This window comes from Nerophis ophidion, linkage group LG02 (assembly GCF_033978795.1).
Source record: "Nerophis ophidion isolate RoL-2023_Sa linkage group LG02, RoL_Noph_v1.0, whole genome shotgun sequence".
Classification (NCBI taxonomy): domain Eukaryota; kingdom Metazoa; phylum Chordata; class Actinopteri; order Syngnathiformes; family Syngnathidae; genus Nerophis; species Nerophis ophidion.
In genome coordinates, this window is record NC_084612.1 from 20,883,225 (window position 1) to 20,905,724 (window position 22,500).

The window sequence follows — 22,500 nt, forward strand, 5'->3', positions numbered from 1 at the left end:
GTGAAAAGAGGAGGTATGGTCAGTCTATCGTACCCAGTCGTTGCTAGCATGCCGTGTGTTGTGCCTCGGTGTGTAATGTTTACACAACATGCGGTACGCTACTTAATATGTCCGTGTGGATTGATTGATTGATTGATTGATTGAGATTTTTAGTAGTATATAGCACAGTACAGTACATATTCCGTACAATTGACCACTAAACGGTAACACCCCAATAAGTTTTTCAACTTGTTTAAGTTGGGGTCCACGTTAATCAATTCATGGAAACTCGTTCGGTACACCTCCGAATATATATATATATATATATATATATATCATGCAGCCCTTTGAGACACTAGTGATTTAGGGCTATATAAGTAAACATTGATTGATTGATATATATATATATATATATATATATATATATATATATATATATATATATATATATATATATATATATATATATATATATATATATATATATATATATATATTAGGGGTGTAACGGTACGTATATTTGTATTGAACCGTTTCGGTATGTGTATATACATACATACATACATACATATAATAATATGTATTTATATTATTTTTTTTTTCAACTTGGGACTTGCCGCGGGCCGGATTTTGGATACTGGCTGGCCAGATCAAGCCCGCGGGCTGTATTTTGGGGAGCCCTGGTCTACAATAACATGAAATATATACAAAAATACTATAATTTGCTAAGAAAACATCAATTGGATTGTAAAATGATCAATTTCAGCTTCTTACAACGTAGTTAAAGTTAAAAAAAAAAAAGCTCTGGCAGTGGTTTATATTTTGAGACCGTTGATTGGCTCATTTTGCTGTCAATGAAAAAGGGATTCAGCCTCAGACAGAATATCCAATCATCATGCGGAAGTTCAGCTAAGGCCAAGCCCACTTTCCATATGCTTCCAGAGACACCCAGCCTCCGTAGGCAGGACAACGCTGAGCATTTATCCAATAACTGTCTCGTTTGGCGGCAACCAACAACCAACTCTATACTCCCCCATTGAAGTCAATGGACACTCTGCTTCAACAGTGTTTCATGCACTGTGACGCCACCTTGATAAATGAGAAGAAATTTACGTTAGCTGTTGCGAAAGTTAGCGCATATTTAGTCAATGAAATGTAAACATGAAAACAAATTTGACCATTCATTTATTTTTTTAAATAAATAAATGTCTTAAAGCAATCGGTGAGAAGTGTAGGCACTTGACGGAAAAGAGTCTCCAAACTGTATTGAGCAGGATGGATAGCCGTTAATCCTGTTAGTGTGACTCTAAGGAGACAAGCACAGCAGTGTGTTGTGCAGGCCTAACTACAGCGGTGGGGTCTCTAACGCCTCCATGGAAATCGCGGATGTGAAATGGGGCGACTGGTTACAGCAGCCCAAAAAATGTCCTTAATGCCGGCCGCCACGGTGTGGGGGTTGTCACGGAGCTTTGTGTGGGAGGGCTTAATTTGATATAGAGCTTTTTGAATGTTTATGTTGCCGACAATCACCCACATTTAATCATTACAGCGAAAATCTTCTGACAATAGTGTAGTTCCAAATGCTAGTATATTGTAGTAAATTTGTGGTAGCCACAGTGTCCAGGTGAAAGCAGGTGAGAGAGAGATCAATTGTTTGTTGGACAACAACTCATGTTTGTTCTTCCCTCATCAGAAACGGCGGCGACGAATCGACCGCTCCATGATCGGCGAGCCAACAAACTTTGTACACACCACACACGTCGGCTCAGGCGACATGGGCCTGGGATTAGCCTCGGTTGGTATATGGATCTCTTTCTCCTCAAAAAAACCAATGCTATCATAGTTTGACGTACTGAATTGCAACTGCTGAATGCTTCCAGGTGGACCTGGTTCAAGCCCAGATGAAGTCCAAAGGTGGATATGTAGACGGCGGCTCTGAAGGGTCACAATTATAACAAGGTGAGAGATGATCTGAAGTAAATTGTTGTACGTCGACAACCCGATTACACCTTAAATTGGAATCTGTAAGGTCGTATGAAAGAACAAAAATATAAATAATCCGTTCCAGGGTCAAATTTTCACCGGCATCATAAAACCTTTACATTAAAGTGTTCTTTATTACGGACATTTTAACATTGCTTACTATCACAGATGTGTAAAAATAAGTTGTGCGTTTGTGTATGTATAGTTTAAGATAACAATGATTTTCTAATAGGGTAGCGCCTACTAATGGACATTAAATTGGTTTTAGCATCTTTAATGTACAAAATGTATCCAAGTGGCCCACCCAATTCTTTCATTTGTCAGTAAACCGTCCTTTGGGAGGCACAAATTCTGAATTGTACAAGTCCAACATCAGAGTCATACTAAATAGTTAAAATGTAACACAAAACAGAGAATTTAATAAAAATAATTGAAGTTGACATATCAAACTTATACACTCTACATGAGTCATGTCGACTTTGCTGGTCTAATTACTTGATTTATTTTGTTATGAATTGTCCTTTGTGAAAAAACAACAGACGCTTTTTGACCGATTGCATTTCCTGTTTCTGCACACCGGCACAAAAGGAACTTGTCACCCAGAACAACATCTGCTTTGATCGCAGCAAACCATAACTATGACAACGACAACTCGGCAAAGCTACTTTTTGCTCACGCGCCTCTTGTTCGCCTTGTGACTGTGACTCAGCTCATAGGTCAGTTATTACTTCTAGCCATAATGATTGCCATTATGAGTGGCCTAATACAGAATACATTCGCTGGACTTGTTATTAAATGGGACCTATGATGATTTTATTCTAAAAATAAAAAACATTCTTGTGGTCTAGATAATATGGATTGGATATGTTATGGCATATTCAACCCTTTTTTTTTGAGTCTGCCTGCAAGATGTTCAACTCTGGAGGCATTCCGAGATTGCGAATGAAATCACGCCCGGCCCTGTTAAAGTGTTATCAAATATCTTTTGAAAATGTACACCGTTTACAGTGCATCCAGTATTCACAGCGCTTTCATTTTTCCACATTTTGTTATGGTGCAGCCTTATTCCATAATAGTATACATTTGTTCTTGTCCTCAAATTCTACTGACAATGTCCCATTATGAAAATTTGAAGTTTATTTATTTATTTTTTAATTTAGTGAATTTATTAAAAATAAAATAATTTAAAAAATCTAATGTATTTATGTATTCACAGCTTTAGCTCAGTACTTAATTGATGCACTTTGGCAGAAATTACACCCCCAACTCTTTAATTACGATGCCACAAGCTTAGCATACTTATCTTTGGGCAGTTTCGCTCATTCCTCGTCGGCCATTCCTCTTTGCAGCACCTCTCAAGCTCCATCAGGTTGAATGGGAAATGTTGGTTTTCAGCCAGGTTGTCTGTGTACATTGCTGCATTCATCTTAGTCTAGTCAGGGAGGTGACCAAGAACCCCATGGCCACTCTATCAAAGCTACAGCATTTTACTGTGGAGAAGAGAACCTTTCAATCTCTGCAGCAGTCCAACAGTCAGGCATGTATGGTATCACCATAAATGATTCCCGGGCGCGGCACCGCTGCTGCCCACTGCTCCCCTCACCTCCCAGGGGGTGATCAAGGGTGATTGGTCAAATGCAGAGAATAATTTCGCCACATCTAGTATGTGTGTGACAATCATTGGTAATTTAACTTTTAGAGTGGCCAGACCGAAACCATTTCTTATTTAAAAGTTTGCCAAAATGCACCTGAAAAACTGTCAGACCATGAGAAACCAAATTATCTGGTCTAATGAGAAAAAGTTTGAAATCTTTGGTGTGATTGCCAGGCATCATGTTTTGAGGAAACCAGGCACCGCTCATCAACACACCAAAACCATCACTACCGTGAAGCATGGTTTTCAGGTGCAGTAACTGGCAGACTAGTCAGGATAGAGGGAAATATATATGCAGTAAAATACAGAGACATTCTAGATGAAAACCGCTTTTCATCCAACCTATTGCATTTTGAGCGGTGCTGCAAAGAGGAATGGGAACAACTGCCCAAAGATACGTTTGCGAAGCTTGTGGTATCGTATTCAAAAAGACTTGAGGCTGTAATTGCTGCCAAAGGAGCATCATCAAAGTTTTGACCAAAGGCTGTGGATGTGTACATGTGTTTTTTGTTTGTTTTTTAATCAATTCGAGAGACAAAAAATAATAATTTTCACATTGTCATCATGGGATATTGTCTATGGAATTTTGAGGACAAAAATGAATTTATTTCATTTTGGAATAAGGCTGTAACATGATAAAATGTGGATAAATTCAAGCGCTGTGAATACTCTCCAGATGCACTGTAAATATATATCTTCAAGTTTTCTCCGCTATTTTTCTTGCAGACACGGTCAAAAATTGACATTGTATAGATTAATCCTGTCACAACATTAGGTAGATCTACACACTTACCGATTGATTCAGAAAGTGTAATTTATTTATTTATGTCACTGCATGAAGCACGTTGTCGTTATTATGCACATGCCAATATTATATCAAAACAATTCTTTATATTGTGTTTCTTTGTAGCCTCTTTTGTGTGAGAGCTTTGCTTAACATACAAGTAAGTACGCCCACCTCGTTGTGACGTCGCAATGTAGCTAGACTGCAAAATCCTGTAAACGGAGGGATCCTAAATTGAATTGCATGAACCTTATAAATTGATGCTTTGGCTTTGTTCAACACGAGTATCCAACATTGTAACATTTGTAAGTCAGAAAAGACTAAAATCATCAAAAGTTCCCTTAAAGTACTTGATATCAAATACAAGAGCTGTTTCACTTATACTTTTTTTAAAGATAATAATGAGCATTTAAAAAAGTGACCTAGTCAAGAAAATGTTTTTTTTCTTTTATTATGAAGAATAATGTAATGTATGCTAACATAAATATTGTAATTTAGCAATGTCTATGTTATTGTAGTTGTGTATTACTTTAAAAATGTGTGCGTTGTGATATTTTTGTTTATTTAGCTGCAGGTGAGGCACAAAATGTTTCACATATTGGATGCTCTTGTGTCCGGATTCCCTTCACTTTTGCAGGACGTTCAGTGAAACCTCGATTTATGAACTTAATTGGTTCTTGAGCCTAGTTTGCAAATGGAAAAGTTAGTTGAAGTAAAGTTCTTCATAAGAAACAATGTAGATATGAATAATGGGTTCCAGTTTCTACAAAAGTTTATATTTTAGTAAAGATGTGTACACTTGAAACAATTTAAAGTGCAATACAGTGCAAACATAAGAAGGAAGTGATGGATTAACCTTTACGTAATAAAAAAATCAAAACAGAAGAAGAAGAAACACGCTACCATGAACGCTAACATGTGACTTCTCCCTCCTCACAGCCCTTCATTGTGGAAACTACTGTTGTTTATATGAGGAAGCAGTTCAGTCCGTCATGGACACAGGACCAAAAGATAAAACTACTGCTTTTTCCCATACATAATGTGTATATAACTTTTATTTTCCATTTCTTTTTTTGTTATGTTTTATGAAAGCACTGCTATCAATTTATTTGTTGCCATGCTGTTGCACTGTAAAGAGTAGCAGTTAGGAAGCGGAGGCTTTAATACGCTCATCATCTCAGTAAGTCAGACGTATGCTTGTGTGTATGCATGAGGGACAACTATTTTTGTTCTCGGAGCCCACGTCGGATGCTTGTATTTATTATCGCATTTGCAAACGGACCTCACGGTGGCTGGGCCACACCGCGCAGTTGGAACCTTCCATTTCCGTCTTTTCCTTCTCGGGAGGTTTAAAAAAAAAAAAAGGAGGAAGGGGCAAATTAAGTTTCTTTTTCTTTTCTTTCAGAGAAATCTCATGATCCTCTGAGTTGCCTTCAGGGTCTCATTGCTGTTTTTCTAATAATAAACTTGAATTGAGTAGAGTACACTGGACCACACCATGTACACTCACGCCTGCTTTAGGAATTCCACTTTTTTTTTATACTCATTTACATCCAGTCATGTAGAATTTTAATAAACTGTTAATTTACTTATCTGTCGTCATGTTCTTTTTAGTTTTCATCCATTATTTATCATTTTTTGCAAAGGCAAAGTTCCACCGGGTGCGTCTGCAGAGCTGATACTACTCATTCGTCAACTTTCACCATCGCGTGTCCACTCCGTCCCATCGCCGAATCAAATATGCAAGATTTATGTTTTTACCAGCTTTGGCAGTAAAGCCGCAGCAATTTGGCACACAAGGGAAGAAGGGGACAGGAACTTCAGAATAAAATGTTCCACGTTTACCAATACTATGTTAAAAGCACAAAAATTAAGAAAACTAAGACAAATCCAAGCAAGTTGGCCCCTTTTCTCCTTCTCCAGTTGGACCATTGTTGCTGACTTTATCCCACGTAACAATTGTCTTGCCACGCTCTGCACGCAGCGAGTGAATTTTTATTTTCAAAACAACAATTTTTTACGTTCAGTTTATTTCGTAAATGCATAGCCAGGAAAGACAAACAGTGCAGTTACTAAAATTGAAAGCAACATGGGTGCCAGTGTTCTTGCACCTTTATGGATCTAGTGAGTGTTCCACTTTTGCGGATTATTCACATGCTTTTTAACGCCGCTAAGAACTTTGTTCCTCTGTTTTCTTGCTCGTCAGCAGGATTACACAAAAACTCCTTGTGGAGGTTTGGGGGTAAGGAAACAACCTAAATAAAGAATGCAGGAATCGTAACCAGAAATTGCAAGCACATGCCGAAGGAAGGTGCACAATTTGCTACTCATCCAAATTAGCATTGTTAGGTCTCTGCTGAGTCTAATAATGTCGTATTTCCTCAAATAGTACGTACACACTCAAGCGCAGAGAGTTGTACATTTTTTTTGAGAGGAAGTGTTTTTTCCTTTTTAAGTAAGGGCCGGCGCTAGACATGTTTATGTCTTTAGTTGATTGGACACAATCAGCAGTGACCATCTTTTTATTCTTGCTTCAATAAACCATCTGGAGGGGGGGAGCTAGTTGTTTGTTTCACCCAGAAATCAAACTGACCATGGTGCCTATTTTTTTGTCGTTTGTTTCCCCGCATCTAAGCAGTAGAAAATACATTTTTGATGTGTAAAATACTATGTATTATTTCATGTGTGTGCATTCTGAATATCCATTTTTATTGATACTAGTACGATATTAAGGTACATCTATTTGAAGTGGGGTGTTTATTTTGGTGATCAAGGACACACAACAAAGCACGGTGTTGAATGAGTAAAGGTAATTATGTTAATGAGAAAATATATGATGTTTTTTTTTTTCGTTTTTTGTGCCAGAGCCTCTTTTTTATTCATAATCTGCAGTAGCAGTAAAAAATGGATAATTTAAAATAGTGACAATGCATGCCTTTTTTAATCGATATTCATAATATTATTAGCCAAATGATTTATTTGAGGTGAGACATTATATTGTATTGTACTGCATTAATGCCAATGCCCCTATTTGAGGAAATACAGTAGTTTTGCTGTCAGACCTCTAAGAGATAAGTAATAATATTTAAAAACACCTTCAGGCAGTTGGATTTGTTTGTCTTTGGACCTGTAATGCCATCCTTACTTCATGTTGTCTGTTTTGATTGTTGTGACATTGTTTCGAGCAGCTTCTTGTATTTTATTATTCATTTTAAAAGAAGGCCTTAAAGAGAGCAAATCTAGTATGAATGTCAAGGACCCCAGTCAGGGTGGGAGGGAACATTTGTGTCCTCCATTGCTTATATAGCAGGATGTTGGAATAATAATCCTCTTGAATTCAATGCATGCAATGTGTGTGTCTCATGTGCATCCTGTGGTGTGTACAGCAGAATGTAACCCTACCATCAAGCCAGCAAACACGTCTGTACCAGGCAATATAAATATATATATATAAATATACATATTTAACAAAAAAAGAAATAAACCAGCCACAGTCTTTATATAAAAGATCAACCATATCAACTCAGAAAAAAAGTATTTGTTTTAAGGACATCTTCAACAAACTGCGTTGTTTTAACATGTATATGTTTGTCTCGTCCTGTTTGTTCCCCATCACCCTGGTGCTGAGTTGCAATACAACTTGTGAACAGCAGGCTGTGTTAGAAGACTAGTTGAATGTCATTTTAAGAAATATAAATACATCCCTTTTTTAAGTCACAGCATTTTTTTTTTGTTTCATGAAGTGAACCAACAAAAAAAAAGTAATGATCAATATTTTTATATGTGCGTGTTGAGTTATTGTAGAAATGAGCAGTGTTTTATTCCCTAAACACTGCATGATATGTTGCTTATTCTAAGAAAGTCCATCTTTTTGTTGTGCAATGAGGAAATAAATGTCATGTCTTGATGTTTTACCACACGTCTCGTCTCTCTTTAAACTTACATTACTTACCTGTTTAGTTATGGGAACTTACATGTAATATTTATTTACTTACTCATTTGTCCATTAAATCACTCACTCCCTTATTTATTTACTGATGTGATACAGATTGAGTACAAACACGTGTTTGAAATTGCTACAAAATAAAAAGTGGTAGGATTGAATAAGATCTGCTTCTTACTACTTCTTTTCAGACATGCTGGAATGAGAAATTGGAAAAATTATATCCATCGTATTGTATTTTGGTTTTTGTTTTGTTTTTTGTTAAAAAATGAACCAATCTCCACATCTTATGATTTACTTTGCTGTATTAAATGTGTACTATTGAGTATACTTGTTCTCAAATGTGGAGATCCATGTTTACTATTAAGCAATTATCATAACAACATTTACATTAAGTCCTAGAAAGGTGAAGACAATGCAAATTTAATTATTGCAATTTTTTTTTTGTTTACAGAATATTCAACAATTTTATTCAAATGTTGAGATACATGTTTTTCTTTTTCTGTTTCTTTTTATCAAATAGCAAATTTAAAATAAATTGAGTACTGTAACTGTCTAAATAAACTAAATGGGATACAATATGACCACATTTCATAGGATTGTTTGTTGTATTTGTTTTTATTAATGTTTTTCTATTTTATTTTTTAAATAATACATAATATACAGTATATGTTTTATATATATATATATATATATATATATATATATGTATATATATATATATGTATGTATGTTTTGTATATATGTATGTGTATATATATGTATGTATGTGTATATATATATATATATTTATGTATATATAAGTATATATACATATGTATGTATCTATATTTATATATGTGTGTGTATATATATATATATATATACACATATAAATATATATACATGTGTGTATATATATATATACATATACGTACACACATATACATATATATACATACATATATACAAATATATGCACATATATATATACATATATATAGACACATACAGGCATACATATATATATATATATATATATACCTACATTTATAGACACATACATGTATACATACATATATATGTATGTATGTGTATATATACATAAGTATATATACATATATATATATATATACATAGATATATATATATATACACAAACACACATATATACAAATATATGCACATATATCTACATATATATGAATGTGTATATATACATAAGTATATATACACACATATATATGTATATATATATATATACACACAAACACACATATACAAATATATGCACATATATATATATATACATATATATACATACATATATATAGACATATATACAGGTGCTGGTCATATTATTAGAATATCATGAAAAAGTTGATTTATTTCATTATTTCCATTTAGAAAGTCAAACTTGTAGAATGTATACATTCATTCCAAACAGACCGATACATTTCAAGTGTTTTTTGCCAAAAAGGAGATGATTATAGCTGACAACCAATGAAAACCCTAAATTCAACATCTCAGAAAATTAGAATATGGTGAAAAGGTCAGATGTTGAAGACACCTGGTGCCACACTTTAATTAGCTAACTAACTCAAAACACTTGGAAAAGCCTTTAAATGGTCTCTCGTTTTGATTCTGTATGACACACAATCATGGGGAAGACTGCTGACTTGACAACTGTCCAAAAGATGACCATTGATACTTTAAAGAAGGAGGGCAAGACACAAAAGGTAATTGCCAAAGAGGTTGGATGTTCCCAGACCTCTGTGTCCAAGCACATTAATAGAGAGGCGAAGGGAAGACAAAGATGTGGTAGGAAAAAGTGTACAAGCAAGGGGGATAACCGCGCCCTGGAGAGGATTGTCAAACAAAACCGATTCAAAAATGTGGGGGAGATCCACAAAGAGTGGACTGCAGCTGGAGTCAGTGCTTCAAGAACCACCACGCACCGACGTATGCAAGATATGGGCTTCAGCTGTCGCATTCCTTGTGTAAAGCCACTCTTGAATAAGAGACAACGTCAAAAGCGTCTTGCCTGGGCTCAAGACAAAAAGGACTGGACAGCTGCTGAGTGGTCCAAAGTTATGTTTTCAGATGAAAGTAAATTTTGTATCTCCTTTGGAAATCAGGGCCCCAGAGTCTGGAGGAAGACAGGAGAGGCACAGAATCCACATTGCCTGAAGTCCAGTGTCAAATTTCCACAATCGGTAATGGTGTGGGGTGCCAGGTCATCTGCTGGTGTTGGTCCACTGTGTTTCCTGGGATCTAGGGTCAATGCAGCAGTCTACCAGGAAGTTTTAGAACACTTTATGCTGCCTGCCACGGACCAATTTTATGGAGGTGAAGATTTCATTTTCCAACATGACTTGACACCTGCACTAAGTGCCAAATCTACCAGTACCTGGTTTAAGGACCATGGTATCCCTGTTCTTGATTGGCCTGCAAACTCACCTGACCTTAACCCCATGGAAAACCTATGGGGTATTGTGAAGCAGAAGATGCGAGATGCCAGACCCAACAATGCTGAAGAGCTGAAGGCCACTATTAAAGCAACCTGGGCTCTCATAACACCTGAGGAGTGCAACAGACTGGTGGACTCCATGCCACGCCGTATTGCTGCAGCAATTCAGGCAAAAGGAGCTGCAACTAAGTATTGATTGCCGTACATGCTGAAACTTTCCATGTTCATACTTTTCAGTTGGCCCACATTTATAAAAAATATTTTTTGGTACTAGTCGTAACTAATATGCTAATTTTCTGAGATACTAAATTTGGGATTTTCAGTAATTGTCAGTACTAATCATCAATATTTAAAGAAATAAACATTTCAAATATATCACTATGTGTGTAATGAATTTATATAATATGTAAGTTTCACGTTCTGAATATAATTACTGAAATAAATCAACTTTTTCATGATATTCTAATATGACCACCACCTGTATGTATGTATATATATATATATATATATATGTATATATATATATATATATATATATATATATATATATATATATATATATATATGTATATATATATGTGTGTATATATAGACATACATATACATACATATATATGTCTATATATATATATATATATAGACATATATATATATATACATACATATATATATGTATAAATATATATACATAGGTATACACACACATATATATTTATATATATATAGACATATATATATATATATATATACATACATATATATATGTATAAATATATATACATAGGTATACACACACACATATATATTTATATATATATACACATAAATGTTTATACATAGGTATATATATACACACACACATTTATTTATATATATATATATATATATATATATATGTATATATATATGTGTATATATAGACATACATATACATACATATATATGTCTATATATATATATATATATATATATAGACATATATATATATATATATACATACATACATATATATATGTATATATACACATAAATATATATACATAGGTATACACACACACATATATATTTATATATATATACACATAAATGTGTATACATAGGTATATATATACACACACACATTTATATATATATATATATATATACACACACACAAACCCCGTTTCCATATGAGTTGGGAAATTGTGTTGGATGTAAATATAAACGGAATACAATTTTTTGTTAATCCTTTTCAATCCATATTCAATTGAATGCACTACAAAAAAAAGATATTTGATGTTCAAACTCTGAAATTTTTTTTTTTTTTTTTTGCAAATAATAATTAACTTCGAATTTCATGGCTGCAACACATGCCAGAGTAGTTGGGAAAGGACATGTTCACCATTGTGTTACATCACCTTTTCTTTTACCAACACTCAATAAACATTTGGAAACTAATCGTTGAAGCTTTGAAAGTGGAATTCTTTCCCATTCTTGTTTTATGTAGAGCTTCTGTCGTTCAACAGTTCGGGGTCTCCGCTGTGGTATTTTACGCTTCATAATGTGCCACACATTTCCGATGGGAGACAGGTCTGGACTGCAGGTGGGCCAGGAAAATACCCGCACTCTTTTTTTTACGAGGCCACGCTGTTGTAACGCGTGCTGAATGTGGCTTGGCATTGTCTTGCTGAAATAAGCAGGGGCGTCAATGAAAAAGACGGCGCTTAGATGGCAGCATATGTTGCACCAAAACCTCTATGTACCTTTCAGCATTAATGGTGCCTTCACAGATGTGTAAGTTACCCATGTCTTGGGCACTAATGCACCCCCATACCATCACAGATGCTGGCTTTTGAAATTTGCGTCGATAACAGTCTGGATGGTTCGCTTCTCCCTTGGTCCGGATGACACGATGTCGAATATTTCCAAAAACAATTTGAAATGTGGACTCGTCAGACCACAGAACACCTTTCCACTTTGCTCCATTCCATCTGGGATGATCTCGGGCCCAGACAAGCCGGCGGCGTTTCTGGATGTTGTTGATAAATGGCTTTTGCTTTGCATAGTAGAGCTTTAACTTGCACTTACAGATGTAGCGACAAACTGTATTTAGTGACAGTGGTTTTCTGAAATGTTCCTGAGCCCATGTGGTGATATCATGTCATGGTCATTCAATGTTGGTTTCCTGCCATGCCGCTTACGTGGAGTGATTTCTCCAGATTCTCAGAAAATGTTGATGCTATTATGGACCGTCGATGTTGAAATCCCTAAATTTCTTGCAATTGCACTTTGAGAAGCTTTGTTCTTAAACTGTTTGACTATTTGCTCACGCAGTTGTGGACAAAGGGGTGTACCTCGCCCCATCCTTTCTTGTGAAAGACTGAGCATTTTTTGGGAAGCTGTTTTAATACCCAATCATGGCACCCACCTGTTCCCAATTAGCTTGCACACCTGTGTGATGTTCCTAATAAGTGTTTGATGAGCATTCCTCAACTTTATCAGTATTTATTGCCACCTTTCCCAACTTCTTTGTCACGTGTTACTGGCATCAAACTCTAAAGTTAATGATTATTTGCCCCCCAAAAAAATGTTTATCAGTTTGAACATCAAATATGTTGTCTTTGTAGCATATTCAACTGAATATGGGTTGAAAATGATTTGGAAATCATTGTATTCCGTTTATATTTATATCTAACACAATTTCCCAAATCATATGGAAACGGGATTTGTACATAGGTATGTATATATAAATACATGTCTACATATATGTAATTATGTATATATACATGCTTCACAGTGAAACCATGACCAAACTGTTCACACAAGACATTCTGCTGTCTTTGCAGTCATTATGAAGCCAAATAAAGATATTTTTCTGTGCAACTGCAAGCTAGGACTTGTTTAAGTGATTGATGCTAAATGATAGAGTGTTTGGCGTGGAACAAGATCACGTCTCGTCTTCTATTTCAGCAGCACTTAGGAGTGTTGAGCCTACAGGTATGTGACACACACACACAGTTGTTGTTTTATTGAGCTTTATGCTGTTAAAGCAATAATGTCTGCTGATGTAAGAAGCAGTCTGATGTCTCTTTACTGCAGTTTGAAGCCCAGAGGTCTCTGAAGTTGTCTTCGTGGAAAGAGACGAAGTTATCATCAAATGAACCTGCACAACACACACACACACACACCAGACAATATTCTTGTAATATGACTCCATATTTGTTAATACCCCACAAGACATGCTATTGCTGTAGGAATATATCTTACATTGCTCACTTTTGCGTGAGTGGTATTCATTTAACTTTGAATGAATATCTCCTTGAGTTGGCAGCTACACAACAGCTAAGCACACAATGGCACACAAGCTTGACCACATGTGTCAAACGCAAGATTCGCAGGCCAGATCTGGGGCGTCACATCATTTAAGGTGGCAAGCGAAAGAAAAACATGGAAATAATACGCATGTATAAAGTACTTTATCTTTTCTTACTAAATGTATTCCTAGCAGGCACAAGACAAAACAACGTTGAGAAGTTGATGAATTAGGTCCTGACGTTGAGCAACTCAAACTTAAATGTTGGAACAACATGCTTTTGGACAATGTGTAATCATTGTTGGGTTCTAGAGTTGATTTGATCATAGAAATGTGGTCATTTCCCAACCAATATTCCACAACACAAGTACAACGTTGAAACAATATGCTTTTTGACAAAAAAAATTTTATGTTGTGATGTTGATTTGAAATTTGGTCATTTCCCAACCAACAATATTGTCTCAATTTACAGATACAACTCTTTTAAAGTCACTTTTAAAGGATGTATGCAACGTTGTATTGATGTCTTGCTGGGTTCCTTCTTTCCTTTTTGACAGAAAATAAACATGTACTGGCTGTGAATGCATATCCATCCATCCATCTATTTTCTACCGCTTGTCCTTTTTGGGGTCGCTAGAGCATTCGGGCGGTGGGCAGGGTACACCCTGGACAAGTCGCATGTATTTATACAATAATATTTAATATATGTAAAAAAAAAAAATCTTACAATAAAAAGAAATACTTAAAAATTTGCTTGACCTATGTATGGATCTGTAGTAATAATGTTTATGTAAACAATGTAATGTTACATTTGAATGAATTTAGGTTGGAAAGTAAAGTTACAATCTGCAATAATATTGATCTATTAGATTTCTGTATTGTAACAAATGTTATATCATCATACATGACACTTTTTTTTTTACAATTTTACAGTAAAAAATAATTAAATAAAATTGGCTGGTCAGATGCCAAGATTAAAAAGTAACAGTGGTGTCATTTTTCTATTTCCTGTAATAGCCTATGCTGGATATAGTCGGACTCACCTCGACGCACAGCAAGGGCTCTGGAACCAGTTCTCTCGAGAGGGACTGGACCCTCTTCCACTCTGGCGTTGCCGGCAGTGAGAGGCGACGGGCTGGGGTGGCAATTCTCGTTGCCCCCCGGCTCAAAGCCTGCACGTTTGAGTTCAACCCAGTGGACGAGAGGGTAGCTTCCCTTCGCCTTCGGGTGGGGGGACGGGTCCTGACTGTTGTTTGTACTTACGCACCAAACAGCAGTTCAGAATACCCACCCTTTTTGGGTACACTCGAGGGAGTACTGGAAAGTGCTCCTCCGGGTGATTCCCTTGTCCTACTGGGGGACTTCAACGCTCATGTTGGCAACGACAGTGAAACCTGGAGAGGCGTGATTGGGAAGAATGGTCGCCCGGATCTAAACCCGAGTGGTGTTTTGTTATTGGACTTTTGTGCTCGTCACGGATTGTCCATAACAAACACCATGTTCAAACATAAGGGTGTCCATATGTGCACTTGGCACCAGGACACCCTAGGCCGCAGTTCCATGATCGACTTTGTAGTTGTGTCATCGGATTTGCGGCCTTATGTTTTGGACACTCGGGTGAAGAGAGGGGCGGAGCTTTCTACCGATCACCACCTGGTGGTGAGTTGGCTGCGATGGTGGGGGAGGATGCCGGACAGACCTGGCAGGCCCAAGCGCATTGTGAGGGTCTGCTGGGAACGTCTGGCAGAGTCTCCTGTCAGAGAGAGTTTCAATTCACACCTCCGGGAGAACTTTGAACATGTCACGAGGGAGGTGCGGGACATTGAGTCCGAGTGGACCATGTTCCGAACCTCTATTGTCGAGGCGGCTGATTGGAGCTGTGGCCGCAAGGTTGTTGGTGCCTGTCGTGGCGGTAATCCCAGAACCCGTTGGTGGACACCAGCAGTGAGGGATGCCGTCAAGCTGAAGAAGGAGTCCTATCGGGTTCTTTTGGCTCATAGGACTCCGGAGGCAGTGGACGGGTACCAACGGGCCAAGCGGTGTGCAGCTTTAGCGGTCGCGGAGGCAAAAACTCGGACATGGGAAGAGTTCGGGGAAGCCATGGAAAACGACTTCCGGACGGCTTCGAAGCGATTCTGGACCACCATACGGCGCCTCAGGAAGGGGAAGCAGTGCACTATCAACACCGTGTATGGTGCGGATGGTGTTCTGCTGACTTCGACTGCGGATGTTGTGGATCGGTGGAGGGAATACTTCGAAGACCTCCTCAATCCCACCAACACGTCTTTCTTTGAGGAAGCGGTGCCTGGGGAATCTGTAGTGGACTCTCCTATTTCTGGGGCTGAGGTCGCTGAGGTAGTTAAAAAGCTCCTCGGCGGCAAGGCCCCGGGGGTGGATGAAATCCGCCCGGAGTTCCTTAAGGCTCTGGATGCTGTGGGGCTGTCTTGGTTGACAAGACTCTGCAGCATCGCGTGGACATCGGGGGCGGTACCTCTGGATTGGCAGACCGGGGTGGTGGTCCCTCTCTTTAAGAAGGGGGACCGGAGGGTGTGTTCCAACTATCGTGGGATCACACTCCTCAGCCTTCCCGGTAAGGTTTATTCAGGTGTACTGGAGAGGAGGCTTCGCCGGATAGTCGAACCTCGGATTCAGGAGGAACAGTGTGGTTTTCGTCCTGGTCGTGGAACTGTGGACCAGCTCTATACTCTCGGCAGGGTTCTTGAGGGTGCATGGGAGTTTGCCCAACCAGTCTACATGTGCTTTGTGGACTTGGAGAAGGCATTTGACCGTGTCCCCCGGGAAGTCCTGTGGGGAGTGCTCAGAGAGTATGGGGTATCGGAATGTCTTATTGTGGCAGTCCGTTCCCTGTATGATCAGTGTCAGAGCTTGGTCCGCATTGCTGGCAGTAAGTCGGACACGTTTCCAGTGAGGGTTGGACTCCGCCAAGGCTGTCCTTTGTCACCGATTCTGTTCATAACTTTTATGGACAGAATTTCTAGGCGCAGCCAAGGCGTTGAGGGGATCCGGTTTGGTGGCCACGGGATTAGGTCTCTGCTTTTTGCAGATGATGTAGTCCTGATGGCTTCATCTGGCCGGGATCTTCAGCTCTCACTGGATCGGTTCGCAGCCGAGTGTGAATCAGCACCTCCAAGTCAGAGTCCATGGTTCTCGCCCGGAAAAGGGTGGAGTGCCATCTCCGGGTTGGGGAGGAGACCCTGCCCCAAGTGGAGGAGTTCAAGTACCTAGGAGTCTTGTTCACGAGTGGGGGAAGAGTGGATCGTGAGATCGACAGGCGGATCGGTGCGGCGTCTTCAGTAATGCGGACGTTGTATCGATCCGTTGTGGTGAAGAAGGAGCTGAGCCGGAAGGCAAAGCTCTCAATTTACCGGTCGATCTACGTTCCCATCCTCACCTATGGTCATGAGCTTTGGGTCATGACCGAAAGGATAAGATCACGGGTACAAGCGGCCGAAATGAGTTTCCTCCGCCAGGTGGCGGGGCTCTCCCTTAGAGATAGGGTGAGAAGCTCTGCCATCCGGGAGGAGCTCAACGTAAAGCCGCTGCTCCTCCACATCGAGAGGAGCCAGATGAGGTGGTTCGGGCATCTGGTCAGGATGCCACCCGAACGCCTCCCTAGGGATGTGTTTAGGGCACGTCAAGCTGGTAGGAGGCCACGGGGAAGACCCAGGACACGTTGGGAAGACTATGTCTCCCAGCTGGCCTGGGAACGCCTCGGGATCCCCCGGGAAGAGCTAGACAAAGTGGCTGGAGATAGGGAAGTCTGGGCTTCCCTGCTTAGGCTGCTGCCCCCGCGACCCGACCTCGGATAAGCGGAAGATGATGGATGGATGGCCTATGCTTTAGAAAAACAAAAAAACATTGGAAATTCTACAGGCGACTGAGCTGCCAGTCTACAGATTAAAAGGATAAAAAAAAAATGTTCAAATGCATAGACAATTGTGTAATAATATCATGTGGGAAATCCTTTACATTTCCATTAGTTTATCACTCACTGATACATGCGGCCCTTCGATGGCAGCCCCAACTTTGATGTGGCCCGTGCGACTGAGCTAGACGTAGAAAAAAAAGTGTCCCTTATTGAACAATATTGTGGTCTAATATAAACAAGTATCAAACACCTACAGTTGCATATTACTTACAGGTACTGAGTCTCAGAGACAGAAGCATAAAACATATCCAGTAACAAGCGTGTCCGCATCGTCCAACTTACTGCGTCATGAGCGGAACCTAATGATTTATTGTGGATTAGGCCTGGTCAGAACTCTGAACAATGCACTTATTGATCATGTCAGCCACTGTGTGTGTGCGTGGGTGGGGGGGATGTGATCAGCGCGCTGCAGGAGCAAAGGTCACCGCCTCTGTCGATGGTGTTGAGGGCGGAGCACCATCAACTAGGGGCGGGGCATGTGCGGGACGGCGAGTCACAGCTGGCAGGTGATTAAATTTTGCAGGTGGTGCGTGTTAATCTAATCAGATGTTGTCTTTAACAGTGAGTGGTGGGAGAAACTGGTGAGACGGACATCTGAAAAGATTGTTCCTGGCATCACGTGTTGATTAAAACTCTGTTCAATTACGTGGTATCTGTGGAACGGGTAGGGAACGACCTCTACAGTGTGATATACAGCAAATAACCTGAAAGATTGATTTGTCCTGATGTCTGATATCATTCATAAGGAATGTTCTGGAGTCTATTCCAGTATATGTACACCCAGGACTTGTGACCAGTCCCTCACTGATTACATGTAGACAAGCATTCACACTTAAATGGACGATTCATGTCATACAACACATAAATGGCGGTGGGTGTCCTACCGTCCCAGTTGTCCCAGAGTAGGTGTGACCTCCATCCTCGCTGAACCCAAGTCAGGTCGCTGGTCGGGTCAGCACTGCTAAAGTGTTCCAGTAACTGCTGAAAACAAACAAACCAAAAAAATATGTATATTAGTGTGCCTTTTCGCTGCATAGGATGCTTCTATGATACCTCGGATCCAGCCTGGTCTTGGTCCTGCTCCCACGTGTCTGCGCAGGACAATACAGGTAAGACACAAGCTTCACAATCATCACCGCAGAATCTGTAGAAGTGAAAATAGCCTTTTACCTTGGCTTTGAATGCTTGGAGATGCATCGTCTGTGCAGGATGAAGTGGTGCTTGCAGGTTGCCATGGTTGCCGCTGCTGATGCTCGCTGCTGCTCTTGGCCTGCTGACCCACCGACCCTGCAGGACAGGACAGGACAGGCTGGATGGAGGTGAAGGTTTTTCACATCCATTATTACCAATATTGAATCATATTTTGTAAAAGCGTTTGAAAGGGTGTGGTGTGGCACCAGCCAAAAAATGAACCATCACAACAGTGCTATTTACGCCCTCTAGTGGTAAGGTGGAATATAACAGGAGGTGTAGACTTACCAATGTATTAAATCCTACAATAAATAGAAATAGTCTGTTCCCGCGTAAAACTATTGATATATATATATAAAAAAGGTACACTGTACAGATAATTTTTAATTGGTTTTAATGGTTGTACATAAGAATGTAAAATAAAACATTCACCTGTACTAGGGAAGTGGAAATGGAGCTTTGTACATTTATTTTTTTAAACGTGTCAGGACTTTGACTTGGATATGTTTTGCTTCTTCGACGCAGAGGGAATTTGGGACGAGCCAGGCATGAATTAAGGTACATTTTAATTTGTTTAAACACTACGATACAAAAACAATAAAACCAAGGGCGCGCTCAATGGCGGTACAAAAACAGGGCTATGAAACAAAAGACTAGAACCAAGTCTATAACTAGAAACATAAATAAAATAAATGGGTTGTACTTGTATAGCACTTTCTACCATCAAGGTACTCAAAGCGCTTTGGCACTACTTTCACATTCACCCATTCACACACACATTCACACACTGATGGAGGGAGCTGCCATGCAAGGCGCTAACCAGCAGCCATCAGGAGCAAGAGTGAAGTGTCTTGCTCAGGACACAACGGATGTGACAAGGTTGGTACTAGGTGGGGATTGAACCAGGGACCCTCGGGTTGCGCATGGCCACTCTTCCACTGCGCCTCGCATGAAATCAAAAGACTTGCTCAATGGCATGAATAACAATGAACTATAAACAAAAACAGCACGATGGCACAGCTATGAACAACTTAAAGAAAACACTTACTGTGAACAAAAACAAGGGGCATGAATAGCGAGGTGCGTGGCAGGTGATCGAGGGCATGAAGGAGGTGCAGCATAGGTAGGAAGGTCGGTATGTAGATAGCAAGTAGCAAAGTTCCAAGGCCAAGGAACATAAATCAAATGACTTAAATACTGGCTGTGGTAATTGTAAACAGGTGTGAGAGCTGAGGCCCGGGGCGTGACTAGGAGACCAGGTGGAAATTAATGGGTAACTTTGGAAACAAACAAAACCAGGAAGTGCAAAACGGGAAACAAGAGTCCAAAAAACCAAACATAACATGATCAAACATAAGACCTGATTCACAGGCATGACAAAACAAGTCTAAAAATATTTATTGTTGCACATTAAAACCATACATCCTAATATCATGACGGATGAGGAAGGTGTTTTTTGATTAAATATTTGAATTAAAACGGTTTTGCAAGTGTAAAAAAAGTTTAATTTTTCTTCATGTGACAATAACAAAACCGCTTGTAACTTTATTGATGAATGAGGATCTAACGTAGTAAAAAAAAAAAAAAATTGGAAAACAAACTGCTTTACAAATGTATGAAGAAGTTAACTGTTGTTAATAATAAAGCAGTACAATTCAACATTAATAAATTTTTTAAATGTTATTTCTTTAGATAGATTGAATTTCAAGTGTAAGAGAACGGGCAGCACGGTGGGGAAAGGGTTAGTGCGTCTGTCTCACAATACGAAGGTCCTGAGTAGTTCTGGGTTCAATCCCAGGCTCGGGATTTTTCTGTGTGGAGTTTGCATGTTCTCCCTGCGATTGCGTGGGTTCCCTCCGGGTACTCCGGCTTCCTCCCAACTCCTAAGACATGCACCTGGGGATAGGTTGATTGGCAACACTAAATTGGCCCTAGTGTGTGAATGTGAGTGTGAATGTTGTCTGTCTATCTGTGTTGGCCCTGCGATGAGGTGGCGACTTGTCCAGGGTGTACATCGCCTTCCGCCCGATTCTAGCTGAGATAGGCAGCAGTGCCCTCCGAAATCCCAAACGGAATAAGTGGTATAAATGGATGGATGGATGTAAGAAAACGTTAAACCACTGTTAATATTAAATACGAAAAATACTGTCTTGACAAATACCATTTTTAAAATGTATAAACTGGATAAACAAAGATGTTAAACACTTCCATCCATGTTAAGCCCATGTTAAATACTTGTGAAGACAGAAATGGTAAAATTGGTTTGCTTTTTTTTTTTTTTTTTTTTTTTACAGAAGCTGCCTTGCAAGTCTAAAAAAAGGTTAACTGGTGGTTATATTAAAACAATAAAAATGTTAATGACAAAACAAATAACTGAAAAACATGTAAATGCAAAAAGTAACTACTTTATTTTTAAACAATAACACATTATTTTTTAAACTTTAAAAATAAATTAAGAAAAAAACAATAAATACATTTTTAGATTGCATTTTTTTTTAACAAAACTGTCTGTGTATTAAACATATTTAATTATAGTGCTAATATTAAACAATAAAACACTATTTTATCTTTAATGATGAATGAGGAAAATATCATTGAATTTTTAAATCGAGTTTATTTTTTAACAAACTGTCACATAAAAAGGGAAGTAGTTCTAATATCAAACAACAAAACACTTTTTAAAAAAACTTTAATGATGAATGGGGAAGTTGTATTCATATCTTGTTTTGTCAGGATCTGTGGTCTGGATCATCTTTTTTATACTCTGTCTAAGACCACTTCGGTTCCTGTTTTTTGTGCACCCTTTTTTGTTTTAGTTACCATGGTTACTTATTATTTCCACCTGCCTCTGATTAGTGTTCGCCCGCTCACCTGCTGCCTGAGCACTATTCAGAGGCATTATTTAAACCTGCCTTGCCCTCCAGTCAGTGCTGGAGTATTGTTTGCTGTATGCTGTGGACTACCTTTTTTTTTGGATGCTGTGAGCTATTCCCTGGATCCCTACTCCTGTCCCTGGTTTCTGGCTTGTGTTTTTCTTGCCTTTTTTTTTTTAACATTAAAACCATGTTTCCATGTACCAAGCCTGTCATCTCTGCATCTTGGGGTTCGTCACCACCACTCCGTGACATGTTTAATATAATAAATAGAATAACTTTTGTTTTCAACGAACTGTCATATGCGTATTAAAAGAAGTTAACTAGTTTTAATATTGAAAAATAAAACACTTTTTTTACTTAAATAATGAATTGGGAAGATGTCTTCATTTTTTTTTACATT

The 22,500-nt window shown here is 38.7% G+C and overlaps 2 protein-coding genes across 6 annotated transcripts in view; one reads left to right on the top strand and one right to left on the bottom strand.

Annotated features, from left to right (window-relative positions):
• Window positions 1–11,167, top strand: part of cdc42se2 (CDC42 small effector 2) — a 17,774-nt gene extending 6,607 nt beyond the window's left edge. The window contains exons 3-5 of one of the 2 annotated variants that reach the window (XM_061878868.1): window positions 1,673–1,774; window positions 1,860–1,938; window positions 10,461–11,167. In XM_061878868.1, coding sequence (XP_061734852.1) covers window positions 1,673–1,774; window positions 1,860–1,934 — 177 coding nt within the window. In that variant the 3' untranslated portion in view covers window positions 1,935–1,938; window positions 10,461–11,167. Of the gene's footprint in view, window positions 1–1,672; window positions 1,775–1,859; window positions 1,939–5,339; window positions 8,315–10,460 lie in introns of those variants that run through there. The other variant, XM_061878862.1, reaches the window with a different exon arrangement.
• Window positions 11,168–13,784: 2,617 nt separating this feature from the next.
• The window catches only part of LOC133569822 (interferon regulatory factor 2-like), an 18,170-nt gene continuing 9,454 nt past the window's right edge, over window positions 13,785–22,500 (bottom strand). The window contains exons 4-8 of one of the 4 annotated variants that reach the window (XM_061922448.1): window positions 19,204–19,320; window positions 19,087–19,124; window positions 18,918–19,011; window positions 18,098–18,154; window positions 13,785–13,934 (exon numbers count right to left, since the gene is read on the bottom strand). In XM_061922448.1, the coding sequence (XP_061778432.1) occupies window positions 13,816–13,934; window positions 18,098–18,154; window positions 18,918–19,011; window positions 19,087–19,124; window positions 19,204–19,320 (425 nt within the window). In that variant the 3' untranslated portion in view covers window positions 13,785–13,815. Of the gene's footprint in view, window positions 13,935–18,097; window positions 18,155–18,917; window positions 19,015–19,086; window positions 19,125–19,203; window positions 19,321–22,500 lie in introns of all 4 variants that reach the window. The other 3 variants (XM_061922447.1, XM_061922460.1, XM_061922452.1) reach the window with 3 other exon arrangements.